The 14,773-nt window shown below is 34.3% G+C and overlaps 1 protein-coding gene across 1 annotated transcript in view; it reads right to left on the bottom strand.

The window, feature by feature from the left end:
- Positions 1-261: 261 nt before the first annotated feature.
- LOC101739237 (homeobox protein Hox-C5a) overlaps positions 262-14,773 on the bottom strand; it is a 102,139-nt gene continuing 87,627 nt past the window's right edge. Inside the window, exon 2 of the mRNA XM_004933064.5 lies at positions 262-2,442. Coding sequence (XP_004933121.2) covers positions 2,051-2,442 — 392 coding nt within the window. The 3' untranslated portion in view covers positions 262-2,050. The remainder of the gene's footprint in view (positions 2,443-14,773) is intronic.

Consider the following 14,773-nt stretch of genomic DNA (forward strand, 5'->3'; position numbering starts at 1 on the left):
ATAGATAAGCGTATGTCTATGCCTACCCATTTCTGCCTTAGGCATGCATATTTGTGCGCTCAAATCTAAAGAGCAGGATTCCAATATAACATCTGTCTTAAGGCGGGCAGCAGCTTTCGTCTTATATATTCAATGGCCTATAATAATCGCTTAACACGAGTTAAGCTCTGACCATCTACCATTTAGCACAGATAATCTGTGCCATTTAGCTAATACTACTACTTTACTAATTTAAAGGGTTTCTAATAAAACTATCCACCGTAGAACACATAATCGTTTATTTACACTAAGTAATATTCGAATAGATTTACATTACATCGCGACCCGCTATTGCAAGGTTAAGTAGCAGCTATCATAGGAACAAGAGGTCTTTCACCTAAACGTCAATGTCAAAACAATTCTGATTGTTTGAAAATGGAATGTTTGAGTTATTTTTCTTTTTTAGGGTACTCTGTGCGAGACAGTTATAGTGAGATCATTGTCGATATCGCATTTTTATGGCGGACATTTCGTCTTTTCGCATTAAAACTGCACAATTTCCAGAAATATTCAAAATTTAATTAATATGCGGAATCATTTGGTATCACCAGTATTTTTCTCATAAATACTGTCAAAAGAGCGTAGTTTAGTTTTAGTTTTTTTTTTTTTTAGTTTACCTATGTTTTGACTACTATTAACAAAATTAATACATAATTTTATCTTACTTTAAAATACATATAATGTAACTGGTAAAAATAAATGTTGCAAAGAGGATTAATATTAAACATATCACATGTTAAACCTTTAAAACGCTCTCCTGTAAATTATTAGTAAGTTTTGAGATTATACAGTTTTAATGCAAGGAGACGATTTTTGTAGACAATATTTTAGAACTACGCTAGCAGTTGGAATATCTATTAGAAAATTATTGTATGTTTTTGGGAGTTGATAGAACAGTTTCGACATGGACGTCTGTAGGTTCAAATAAGTTAAAGAATTCGTTTAAAAATTACGTTGCCGCTTCTAAATATTATTTTATGATTGAATCATAGAAACATTTCGTGTATAATACATTTTTGTCTTAATTATTTGTAATTACAATTATAATAAGACTGCTGAATGTCATTACGCAAATCATAGAAATCTAAATTATATCTATTATATGATCAGTAAAACGTTTTTTGTCAAATTTTTAAAAGACAAAGAATAGTAGACGTTGCTTTTTTAAATATTATTTAGTAGTAGGCAGAAAGAGTTCTGGTATTTACAAAACTATTTTAGCAATCATATTTATCTATTTAGTTTTAGAAAATCGATTCAATGTAAATATTTAAAACGCAAAAGGTAATTAAGTTTACCAATCATTACAATACGATAATTCCTATATTTTTTTAAACTAAATATTTAAGAGGAATAGTTAATCTATTTATACATATATTGAATGTACATTTTTGCTTTAGTTGGTAATAAATTGTATAAAGAAATACCTTTTTTTTATTGCACTACTACATTTCTCATTTTCCTCAATTAATTGAAAATGATTTAAATTTTCGAACTGTTTGACTTTCAATAATATAATTATATCAAATATTAATTTGAAAGGTATTTCTTTATACTAATCCTAACGATCCGTTCCACAATAAATAATTTAAGAATATCTCTATAAAATATTAAGTACTAATAAATCAACTATCACATTTATTCGAACGAAGCTTCTTCATTAACTTTTGTACAAACAACTACACAACTAATATTTTATATTTACATACGCAGTTAAACATTTTGTACGAATATTTTTTATAATCGATGAGTTCTAGTTTCGTGTGAGTTTCTAAGTTTTTCCGTACGATGAAATTTTAACTCACCAGCTGAATGCAGCCTTTAAGATTCGAAGGTGTCACGGTCAGGATTACAATTAGAAAAGAAAAAATTAACATCGATTATTCGAAATTTAAATGTCCACAAATTTTAGTCGATTCATTCGATTCAGTCCGATTATTTAAATCGATACGATTTAAAAATGGAGCGCGCGTCTTTCGTATGTCACGTCGGACGCGCGCGATAACTCGTTTCATTTAGACGCGTTCACAACTAGGTTCGTGGCTGCCTCCTCGCTTGCTCCTATACTCATGGCTTTCTTTTTCAGAATGCCCAAGTCAGTAACGTTTTCTAAGAAGCTTTTATGCGCCGATAAAACCTTGGCGCTTTCGACATCCTTCTTCAGCTCCTCCATGTCTCGTTTCAGCTTCGCTCGTCTATTCTGGAACCAGGTGATCACTTGCGCGTTGGATAGTCCCAGGGAACTGGCTATCTCATCTCTGTCCGCCGGTGAGAGGTATTTTTGATAAAGAAACCGCTTCTCCAGCTCAAAGATTTGGTGGTTCGTGAAAGCCGTTCTGGATTTTCGTTTCTTTTTCGGTTGTGGTCTTGAGTTGAACAGGTTTAGGTGATTGGACTGACCATCTGGAACAAGCACACGTTTTATAATTAGTCACGCTTGTTACACAATTAAATTAAAGCTAAACGGGAAATCGATTGAAACGAGAAAATATCGTTTTAGTCGAATAAAATCAAAACCCGTTTGATAATCGACTACGCATTCAAATTTCGACCGACACGTTTTCGAATACGGACAATAAAGTAAACGAGATTGTTTGATCACGAAAACAACTCTGAAGAATTGATTTAATTTGAATAATAGATTAAACGTCGGCTACGTAATGGCGGCGTGGAGATAGCGACGACGCGTTCTCTACGCTTTATCAGGCACTAAAACATTCGAGTCTATGACAGTGCAATAAAGTGCCCGCAGCGCTAAAATGTAACTCGTCCCTCGTAAAAAGCACAATAAAACACGCCCCGGTATCGTTACATTTTAACGAGCCGACAATCAAACATACGGGCTCCCCGTGAAAGTGTGCCAAGAAATTCATAAAAAACAATGACCGTATATAAATATGATAACATTAAAAAATCACATGTACAGTCAGTCATCTGTTTAAAATTTGAATTTTTTTTTTCTTTTTCTTTCAGTTAGCGAGACTATGAGCCGATGTGTTGAGAGCTGTTAGGAGGTCAGAGCAAAATCTCCATCGAGACTGCTCCACTCCAAAATTTGAAATCTAGTTTTTTTTATTGCCCTTGTCGGCAGACGAGCATACGTCCCACCTGATGGTGAGTGGTTACCGTCGCCCATGGACTCCAGCAATGTCAACAGAGCCAAGTCGCTGCCTACCGTAGTTTTGACTAGACTTTGACTTTGAGTTCAAATTGATACAACAAGGTAACTGCGGAGATAATTTTCTTTGGTTTTTGCGATTCGTTGATAACATTAGGCGATTAATACACAGTAGTAAGCATAATATTCAAATTACCGTGACGTCCGTGACCACGAAAACTAAACGAAACATCCGAAATTATATAATGACAGTAAAAAACAAGAGATTAAACCGTAAAACAAGTTCTAATTATAACTGCGAGTGTTAACAAAATTCCAAATCTTATATTTTCGAAATCTGTCAAATCAAATCTATATATTAATACGTGAAGCAAAAACTTTGTATCCCTTTTTACGAAAATTGCGCGGACGGAGGAGTATGAAATTTTCCATACTTATAGAGAACATAGAGAAGCAATGCACAATGCTAATATTTTTTTAAAATAATGCATAAAAAATATATTAAATCAATAAAGAAAACATTACACACATTACATACCATGTATTTGACGCACACACGCATGCATACTATTTATTGTCAAACTTTTGTTCTTGACGTCTGTGGTCGAATTGAGAATAGATTAAATATTGTTTGTCTTTATTAATATTTTTTTATAGAGTAGCCTTGGCGAAATTTGTGATTATAGAAGTATAAAATACAATCATAATAGTGTACAAACTTACAATTCCAATTAATTATAGTCGAATTTCGACTACTGCGGGGCCACTAGTACTTTTTAATCTGTTACAAGTACAGCTTGTGCCTAATGTGGTTTGGATCGTAGTAGCTATATAATGCAAGTAGATACGTCATTTACTCAAACTATAATAATGAAAAAGAACTTCATTCATAATGCGATATTACTCCCCTAATTATTGGTATAAATATTAAATATCTTTTTTAATATTGTTTGACGATGCATTTTCTTTTTTCAAATTGTGTTAATTTTACGACTCGAGTCATAAAAGAAACGGAAATGGACGAAGAGAACAACAATAGCTCTATCGCTACATCCGGCCTACTGCCTGATATTGCTGTAGTACGCATTTCGCAATTGCGTTGTTTACCCATAGCTAGTTTTTAAAAGGCTTTATTAAATGTTTCTTCTAATAAGATGTTTACTATACGCAGATTCATCCTTAGTCTATCTAAAGGAATAGAATGTTTAATCCGTTTTATAATAGGAGTCGTCGTGGCTTAAAGGATAAGACGACGGTGCGTTCATATCGAGCGATGCGACGGTGTCGGTGTTCGAATCCCGCCGTCAGGTACCAATTTGTCTAATGAAATATGTAATTTTTTACATTCACGAATCATTCCCCAGTGAACGAATAACGTTGTGTAATAAAAATGAAATCCGTAATAAATATTTAATTTGTGTAATTACTGGTGGTAGGGAGTTTTGTGAGTCCGCGTGGAAAGTTGTAACTATACTGAGACCTTAGAACTTATATTTCAAGGTGGGTGGCGCATTTACGTTGTAGATGTCTATGGGCTCCACTTAACACCAGGTGGGCTGTGAGCTCGTCCACCCAATTAAGCAATAAAAAAAACTATTTCTTAAATTGTAGTGACGGACGACCCGCTAAAGATCGCGGGAACGCACTGGATGCGGGCTGTGGAGGACTAAGTCATTGCGGCGAGCCTTGGGAAAGGTCTATGTGGAACTGTAAACGTCTGAGGACACGGCTGTAAGCGTCTGCGAGCATAATACCATAATGAATGATAATGCCTAATCCAGCTTCAAACGTTTAGTTACTTCAAGAAATTTGTCGTTGACTTAACCTAATGACAAACTTTTATCGCATAGAAAAGTTCGTATTCCATGCACTCAATATGCGGTATATAAAATAGCGTAAGCAGCGATGTTGAGGCGTCTTCATCTACAAAAAAAAAATAACAACAATTCTTTCAGACATTCAATTGTAAATTTTACCAACCAAAATTAAACGTCAAACATTAGAATATGTTAATATTACGGTCGGGCCGCGGGATCCATGCATGCGGGGAACCACATATATTAAAAACGGACCATCAAATTGTTTTTCAGCTATGAACACTCGGCGTGTTGGACTCTGTAAATGTTTGGAACAATTATTTTGACCGCATGTTTAAAGGGTTTTGTGATGGGCTATAAATATTTTAAGAGCCGATTTTTCGTATGAGTCATATCGTTCGAAATTATTTCAATGGTAATTTCCAAGTTCTATACTGAAACGCAAGTATGGTGGACTGTAATTTACATAAATGTATGAACGTTGAGATTAGATCAAATACGACAATAGTTTAGTTGGTTGAAATAGCAAAGACGTTTAAATGCCCAATTAGTTATTAATGAGATAATGCTCATGTAATATATTCTATATGCATCAATTTAATTAAGTCACCGTAATAGATAGCGATTGTGAAATTATGGATGAAGTTAAAGAAACACAAAAAAAAGAAACAGAAATATTTACTATGGTAAGTTGCAGTAGATATACTACTGGAGATATAGCCCGAGATGGGCTCACGTTAGACAGGCAGCCTATCGTAAAAATTATGCCAAATCACTATGCAGCATGACAAGGGGAAATGCTGCGCTGACCCCACATAAAGTGGGATAAGGTTAAGAAGAAGAAGATTGTATGTATTATGTTAATAGGTAGCTAAATCCTACAATACACTCACTACAACGCAACAGATGTAACCTAATTAGTAATTCGTCTTTTTTCACTTTCATTATCTGTTCTGATTTGTTAAATAATACAAAAAATCAGACAGACTTATTACTTCTAATGTTCCAACGGGTTCCGGATTCAATTTTCACAATGTACTAAAAACATCAGAAATAACGAATACAACATTTTTTTTTATTGCTTTTGTAGGCAGACGAGCATACGGCCCACCTGATGGTGAGTGGTTACCATCGCCCATGGACTTCAGCAATGCCAGGGGCAGAGCCAAGCCGCTACCTACCGCTTAATACTCTCCAGAAGCCTCGTTCGAAGAAGGACATGTCATAGCGCTCGGGTAACACCGTGGAGGGGAGCTCGTTCCATAGCCGGATGGTACGTGGCAAAAAAGATCTCTGGAAACGCACTGTCGATGACCGCAGTGGCTCCAAGTAGTATGGATGAGAATTTTAATCACGATCTATCATAAATTATGACACATTAATTGCAATACAAAATATTCACAAACGAACGTGAAGTAACTTAACGATCTTATTCACATTTTGACCGCTACAACAATTATTATTATTATGTGTATATTTATCACGGTATAATCGTGTAATTAGTGGATCTCCGCCTCGGTTAGATGCGATCAAAAAACATATCGGAAGACAAAAAACATGTCGTTAGCATCTTGAAGAAATCAATGCAGTTTTATTTTAAATTTTGATGTAGTTAAGCATTTTAGGTTTTTTTTTTGCAGTATTTTTACAGTAAATATACAATGTGTTTCTCTATTAATTCGGGAAATATGTCTATAGTATTTTTTCCTATCTTCTCTGTACTGGCACTGTCTAAAGACAATGGAATCTAGCCGACCGTAGTCGAGTGTGTAATCGAATAGCCAACAAAACTTTTTGTTGAATTAGAAAGAAAAAAAAAAAATTCAAAAACAAAAAAAAAAGGTATGGAAATAAAAAAAAATATAGCAGAACGCGTATATAGAAGACAAATTTCCAAATTTAACTTTTTTTTCAATCGCATTACATATTATTTATTTGAATTGAATTCTATAGGTATATAATTAACAACAAAAAAATGTTTTATTTACAAGCGTTTTATTACAACTAAGCTTTCACCTTTAATTCTTGATTTAGAAAATAATAATTTTGTAGAAAAGCTTTTTTTTTTTAAATCCATCCATATATAATCGTATGCTAATCTCGTCAATGAATCATCGACATCGATTAGATGCGAATGAAATAATCGGATAAGGAAAAAAATACATCGTTAGTGCCGACAAAAAGTGCCGGACTTTTTGTACATTTTGACAAGATTTGGCTTTATACGTGTATTTCTGCGTACTGGGTGTAAATGATCGAGTTGATTTAATCAATCATAAGATCATGAATGATTTAAGAAATTACAGAAAACTTAATTATTTTATAGAAATCCCTGGGGACTGTTTTGTTGCCTTAGGCTTTTGAAATATTCATACATTTGTTGAAATAATTTTGATTTGAATTTACCCGCATTTTCTGCACAATGATTGGACAGACTGACAATATCCTTTAAGAAAATAATTGCTTATTAATAAGAGTATCAAAAGTATTACAAATTCAAAACAAACCGTGACAAAACTTATAATTACACAAAAAGAAACACATACTAATCGTTATTTATCGCCTCCATTAATCAAAGTAACGAAAGGTATTTAAATATAAATATGAAATCGGAACTTCCTCTTGCTTAGCTTTCATCTCGTCACAGATGTTTTGGTCACTTAATTAATACCTCAATACAGCTTATAAAGTCGTGTAGCCTCTCCAAAGAATTTTGAGCCTAAGACGTACTTTGATTACTGTACAATTTCGAGGTAATGTTTTTAATTTAACGGTAGCTACATTATTTTTTGGAAAATACGTAATGGACGTCAAAGTGAAGAATGAGTCGTTAGCGCAGTGATTCTCAACCCTTTTTTTGTTGCGGCACATATTTAACGATTTCAAAATTTGGCGGCACACAAAAAAAAAAGATAAAAATTATTTACTTACAACACAGTGCATAAATAGTTTATCAAAAAATTTTAATATACGAAATAAACTAAAATATAGTATAATTTTTTTTTTTGTGGATTTAAATATATATTCATGTTTAAAATATTTTTCTTATAAAGTGATATAATTTAATAATATTAACATTATTATATATTCGAAAAATATGGCGGCACACTTTTGAAATTTGGCGGCACACAAAAGTGCCGCGGCACAGTGGTTGAGAATCACTGCGTTAACGTTATCGTTAAGTGGAAAGGCCTTGGATTTCAATAGAATTGCGTCCATCGATACGCACGTATCGAATTGGTTGGTGCATTCTATATATAAAGGTCGAGGTTGTTTTACGTTATGTGTCGGCTGTTGCAATTTATGTGATTGTATTGACTGAGCAAATCAACCGTTGTTTTGATCTCGAGTAGACTATATACGAATGTTTTGGATATTTTTTTCATTTGTTTCATTGTTACAGATATGTCAACAAAATTAATGACATCTATTAATATTAAAGATATAGATCGATACGAAATTTTGACATGTATCTGTGAACTTAAACAAGTCTAATAACTCTCTTTTATTTGGTGATTCGAATGTTTCACATCCCTGTTAATTGACTGCACATATAAAACGATGTTTTTCTATGCAGCACCTCGTTATATTGAATTACAATATCCGTAGAATTCCTACGATCTTTTGTGCGAAAAAAAAAAGCGTAACAAAATTTAATTTCACGTGTTACGAAGATCAAGTTTTAAAACGTTGATTGATTGCAATTTGACCTGCACTCCGAGGCGGCATTCTATACGTGTTTTTACTGGATTTTATCTAAAAAGCGTTTATAATTAACGAGCTAAAAACGTCTGTGTGACGTAAAGGATCGGACGTAAGTTTTGAATGTCAATGTGTGTCAAGTAATTTTCGTGGTTCCGAACTCGTGGTTGTGGTAGTTCAGCGAAGCACTGCTTTTGATATTGTTAGTGTTAGTAGCGTGTTCGTTCTTTACTGGCGGTAGGACCTCTTGTGAGTCCGCGCGGGTAGGTACCACCACCCTGCCTATTTCTGCCGTGAAGCAGTAATGTGTTTCGGTCTGAAGGGTAGGGCAGCCGTTGTAACTCTACTGAGATCTTAGAACTTATATCTCAAGGTAGTGCTCACAGCGTGGCGGGAACCAGGGCGGTAACGGAAGAAAACCGAGCTCAACAAATATTACGCAATTATATGTAGAACACAAATCACTATACTTGAGACCTTAGAACTTATATATCAAGGTGGGTGGCGCATTTACGTTGTAGATGTCTATGGGCTCCAGTAACCATTTAACACCAGGTGGGCTGCGAGCTCGTCCACCCATCTGGCAATAAAAAAATCCTCTCAGGTTGAGCCCTACGGCTCACCTACCTGTCCGAAAGTAACTGGAATAACCAATTGTTACCAGCGATTAGTTAAGGAAAAAGGTAATTTTAAAATTTTTCAATTTTTGAATTCGCCGCTAACATTTTATTATTTTTATTATTGTGTATTGTATCAATAAGTAAATTAATTAGACTGTACTCATCTACCCACTCATGTAAAGCTTGCCTTCTTCAAGAACGGTTAGCTGGTAGATAACTCAATTGTTGAGTGAAGCTCGCCATTTTTTTATTACTTATCGCAATTACTGTATTATATTAACTGTGTGTACAAATAAAGAATAAATCATTTGATCTAGGTAAAATATTTTATGTAAATTAACAAAATTTTATATTAACTATTAGTAGTTAGCACGTATAGTAAATTGCATTTTCTTCCTCTGTAAAAAAACTCAAACCGGTTTTTCTTTGGTAAAGGTACTCACAAATTAATATACGCCTTTCAACAAAAGAAAAATGTAATAATCTCAGTCTTATTCTAATATGCAAATTCGATACACTTAGACACATTACTTGATACCAATCCGTCCGATTAGTATGCAAATCATCTAAGGAACACAATTACACAAAAACTATAATAACACGTTGCCGGTTAGAACGATGTAAACGAAAAATAATAATTGCCACTGGCGAACACAGTTGCATTCGGAATGTTTACATCAAATAACCGTAATTATTCACGGTTTTTTTTCCAAACTAAAATAATCTAAAGCGTTATTATTTAATGCGCAATTATAATTTGATATGAGCAGGAAGCATTGATTAGTTTATGTTTAACGTTATTTGAAAATCGATCGTGTTATTATCTTTCACCAGTTTCTCTTTTTTTGTACAATCTTGCTGGTGGTCGTTTTTTTTTTTAATTCTAATTATCTCATCGACTACTGTGCGTTCGGGTCAATAAAATTTGATTTTGTGGTCAATTCTATTATTTTTATTTTACAGTGCAATCATTTAATTTTAGTTTTTATTACAGATAGCATCATACGCGGTTGATTTTACCTACACATGCGCGTAATAGTTCAGAACAAATTAATGGAAAATCACTGTATAAGTCATTAGTACGAGTATTTTGTTAAACAGGTTCAACATTTTGTGACCTAAATTTAGTTTTTCTTCCAAAAACAATATAACTATTATAGAGCCACGGTGATGACATTTACGGCTGAATGTTTTGACATTTGTATGGCGATACGAACCGAATATGAACAAAAAAAACATGGCGGCGCTATCAAAACCGCGCAAAACAACGTCACGGTTTACGGATGGTTTCATAGCACGGCTTATTTCCATACAAGTGTTCTTGTCGATGGAGAGACTTTGTGAGACCGACCTGTAATGGACCGCGACACTGTCTGTGTTTTTACTTCTTAATTAGGGATAAGTATCCGGTTAAACTTTTTTTTTTTGTTGAAAGCGATAATCTCTGTTGATGTAAATTCAGTTTTTATTACAAATGAACACGGCTTAATTTCGTATAACTAGGTATATTTATTCTCAACGCGCCGTTTTAAATCAACACAAAGTTTAAAGGTCACGGACAATGCATATAATTGATGCTCCACAAGTCCAGTCTAATTTTATTTCGTTAATAATTTACACAAAACATAAATTATTATCAACAGCAACAGGTTTCGCATTAAACAAAATCTTCACTCGCCTTCCATTATACACGATGAATATTGTGAGTAAAAGAAAACATACGTCACCAAGGGCGGATCCAGCTTTGGCGCCAGGAGGGGGTCACATAGTCAAATTTAGATGCGTTTGTTCCCAAGCGTTTGCCATTATACAAAGTTATTATATTAAATTAATTAAATATTGAAGGTATGTAGTTACATAAAATCTGTATGGTAACAAAATATATAAATAAAATCATTATATTCAATTAGTGGTCCACCTAAGTCCTGGAACCAGCTCAGGGGGTGGTCATGACCCCCATGACCCCCCCCTGGATCCGCCATTGTACGTCACTAATTAATACTGTATTTTACAATCTCATTATGTAACACCGATGTACGAGTCTGGCACGTATTCAATTTATCTTTAGGAATAATTTGCAATAAACAACGTGTTTATTGAATTCGTAAATCAAACGAATTTCTACCTGATTTTGATTGATGTCTATCGCTATTTAGTCTATACCTGGACTAGACAAGGCTAATTGTTGTTTTGTCAGATATATTCGCCTTCTTTACATTGTGCAGGCGATCTGAGAAGTATTTTTTTGTATATCTGAGACGGGGCCTTGAATGCGTCTGATTAGTAATAAAGAAGATAAAATCGAAGAGCATCTGATTTAAAATTAATCAATATATTGTCGAAGCAATTTGTACGAAATGATTGATATTTTGCTAGGTTTTTCGAAGTAGTTAAGTCTTTGTAACAACTAAATACGTCAAATAATGACCGTGCGACGTCGTGGATGATCTTCACTACGTAGTATATAACAAAGTCGCTTTCTCTGTCCCTATATCTGTCTGCCCCTATGTATGCTTAAATCTTTAAAACTACGCAACGGATTTTGATGCGGTTTTTTTTAATAGATAGAGTGATTGAAAAGGAAGGTTTATATGTATAATAACATCCATTAAATAGTGGAGAAATACAGTTATTTTTGAGGTTTCTAATAATATTAAAATTTCATGTTTCCGAAGCGAAGCGAGGGCGGGTCGCTAGTTTATGGATAAAACTTAATAATTTGTAAAATAATACCTCAATTTTCGAGAAGCATTTGGTTATTAGGCTTATTAATAATACATAATTAAATATAGAGTGCGACTGAATTAATTTTTTTTTTAAATGCCATGTTCAAATATACTTCAATTGATAAAGGCAAGATGGCGACGGTAATAAGCTTCGAGTTTGAATGTACATTGATTAACGTAAATAAATAGTGCTATTATGTATTATTTGATTTTTTTTTATTGCTTAGATGGGTGGGCGATCTCACACCACACCTGGTGTTAAGTGGTTACTGGAGCCCATAGACGTCTACAAAATAAATGCGCCACCTTGAGATATAAGTTCTAAGTATAGTTATTTGTGTTCTACATATAATTTCGTAATATTTGTTGAGCTCGCTTTTCTACCGTTACCGCCCTGGTTCCCGCCACGCTGTGAGCACTAATCGCGATGAAACCGCACCTCGCAGATGCCCACGTAATCTAGGCGCTAGAATTAGGGAGTAATCTAATAAAATCAGTTGAAAATCTCCGACCACGTTCTCACGGGTGTTTCACACGATGCAGCTACGTTTGGGCGCTCGCCGCAGGCACGTAGGCCCTTCTGGTTTTACGGCCCGTTGATCGGCGATTTGATGAAAAAACAACAAATCGTTTTTATCAGATCACATTGAAATTGCATTTTGTATCAGTAAGCCTCCGACGGAATAGTGGGAACTTTTTTTTTTTCGTATTACCGTCTGTCTCCGGTCAGTTACACTTTGGACGCTATTAAATAAACTTTTGCGACTAAATATCGTGTCTTTTTCGTTAGTCACGTGTTAGTAGTAGTGATCTACCGGAGGTTTATTTATTTCCTTTATTTATTCTGTTCATACAAAAACGTATAAGATTTCGGTTGATTTTATTTATAATCAAAAATACATTTCCTAGCCGGTAGACTAACACTAAGCATACCAAATTTCAAGTTAACGGATCAAATGACCTAATTTGAATTTTTGCATTGAAAATACAGGTATCATCTTAATGCTTTTGCACATTTGACTTCATGACTTTTTCTTACCAATTAATCTACAGTTATTATACTATTTTTTTGTTTTCATTTTATTTATTTTGAGTAATACTTGCCATATACCGCTATCTACCCGGTATAGTAGAAATAGGTACCAGTAAGTGTTAGTATGATTATTGCTAATTATTCAGTTTGCCCGAACCTTAACGTTGCGTATACGATCCACGTGGCCATACAAAATATTTACGAATAAGATTATTGATAAGAACTTCACAAGATATAATTTTAACATGTTTTTCATCCTTCTGAAATTTCTTCTCCATGAGCGACAAAGTTTTGTATGCCAGCATAAATTGTCAGTGCTAATAGAAATAAAATACCTTGTAATAGTGTCTTGTTAATTCTAGAAGGTTCCAAATTACCTAAACTTTCGAAGTCGTCGTGGCCTAACGGATAAGACGTCCGGTGCATTCGTGTTGAGCGATGCACCGGTGTTCGAATCTCAGGCGGGTACCAATTTTTCTAATGAAATACGTACTCAACAAATGTTCACGATTGATTTCCACAGTGAAGGAATAACATCGTGTAATAAAAATGGAACCCGCAAAATTATAGTTTGCGTAATTACTGGTGGTAGGACCTCTTGTGAGTCCACGCGGGTGGGTACCACCACTCTGCCTATTTCTGCCGTGAAGCAGTAATGCGTTTCGGTTTGAAGGGTGGGGCAGCCTTTGTAACTATACTTGAGACCTTAGAAATTATAGCTCAAGGTGGGTGGGTGGGCTTCAGTAACCACTTAACACCAGGTGGGCTGTGAGCTCGTCCACCCATCTAAGCAGTAAAATAAAAAAACTAAACTTTCCAAATACGACGCCGAAAAAACAACACTTTACATCTCGCGTTTACAATTTTTTGATTCTGCTCAATAGTAACGTAACGTTCAGTAATGAACGCTTACTTTGGTCTCGCGAAATAATTAAATAATGCACCTAATTAATAGTTGATGTTTCGAATCATTTCAATTAGTCGAAATTAATGTTTGATTGATATACACGACAAGCGTGTAATGCACACAAGGTTTTTGAACCGGCGCCAAGCGTGCCTCGAAATTATCAAAATTAATATGACACTCCTATTCATAATAATAATTGCTAGGAAGATATTTTGCATCCTCAATGATGCTACAGAAATTTAGGTTATGCCCTCATCTTGAACAGCGAGAAGTCGAATATCTTGGAAATAGACAGGGAAATTCGGATTTTTCATATTGTACAATTCAAATTCTATTTTTATTAATGTAAGTACTATATGTGGATATGTAAAAGAGATGTAAAAATTATAGTTTAAAGACCCAGAATTCTAAATATCGGTTTACGGCGGCTCTGATGTAACTCTGTTATTTGGTGATTTTCAAAATTGCAATAGCGACGGCGACCATTCATTTAAGGGTCATAAGGTCATCTGCGTTGAAAGACAAAATATAGAAACATTCTCTTGTTACTAGCCACCCGCCCGCGCTTCGCTTCGGAAACTGTAATTTATTATTGATCTTATTGAATTTTCTTCTTCATCTTTCATGATATCGCACACTCAATTGCTTATAGTCATAACTATTCAAATATTTGTCCAAATGATGTAGTGTAAAAGACGAAAACTGGTTGTAATTTTTGTGTTTGTAAGTTTGTATTTACCAAATGCGATAAAAGTATTTATTTTCATATAAGGGGTCAATTTGTGACTACCAAGTGTACCTACAAGTTTAT

The sequence above is a fragment of the Bombyx mori genome, chromosome 26 (genome assembly GCF_030269925.1).
Source record: "Bombyx mori chromosome 26, ASM3026992v2".
NCBI classification, from domain to species: domain Eukaryota; kingdom Metazoa; phylum Arthropoda; class Insecta; order Lepidoptera; family Bombycidae; genus Bombyx; species Bombyx mori.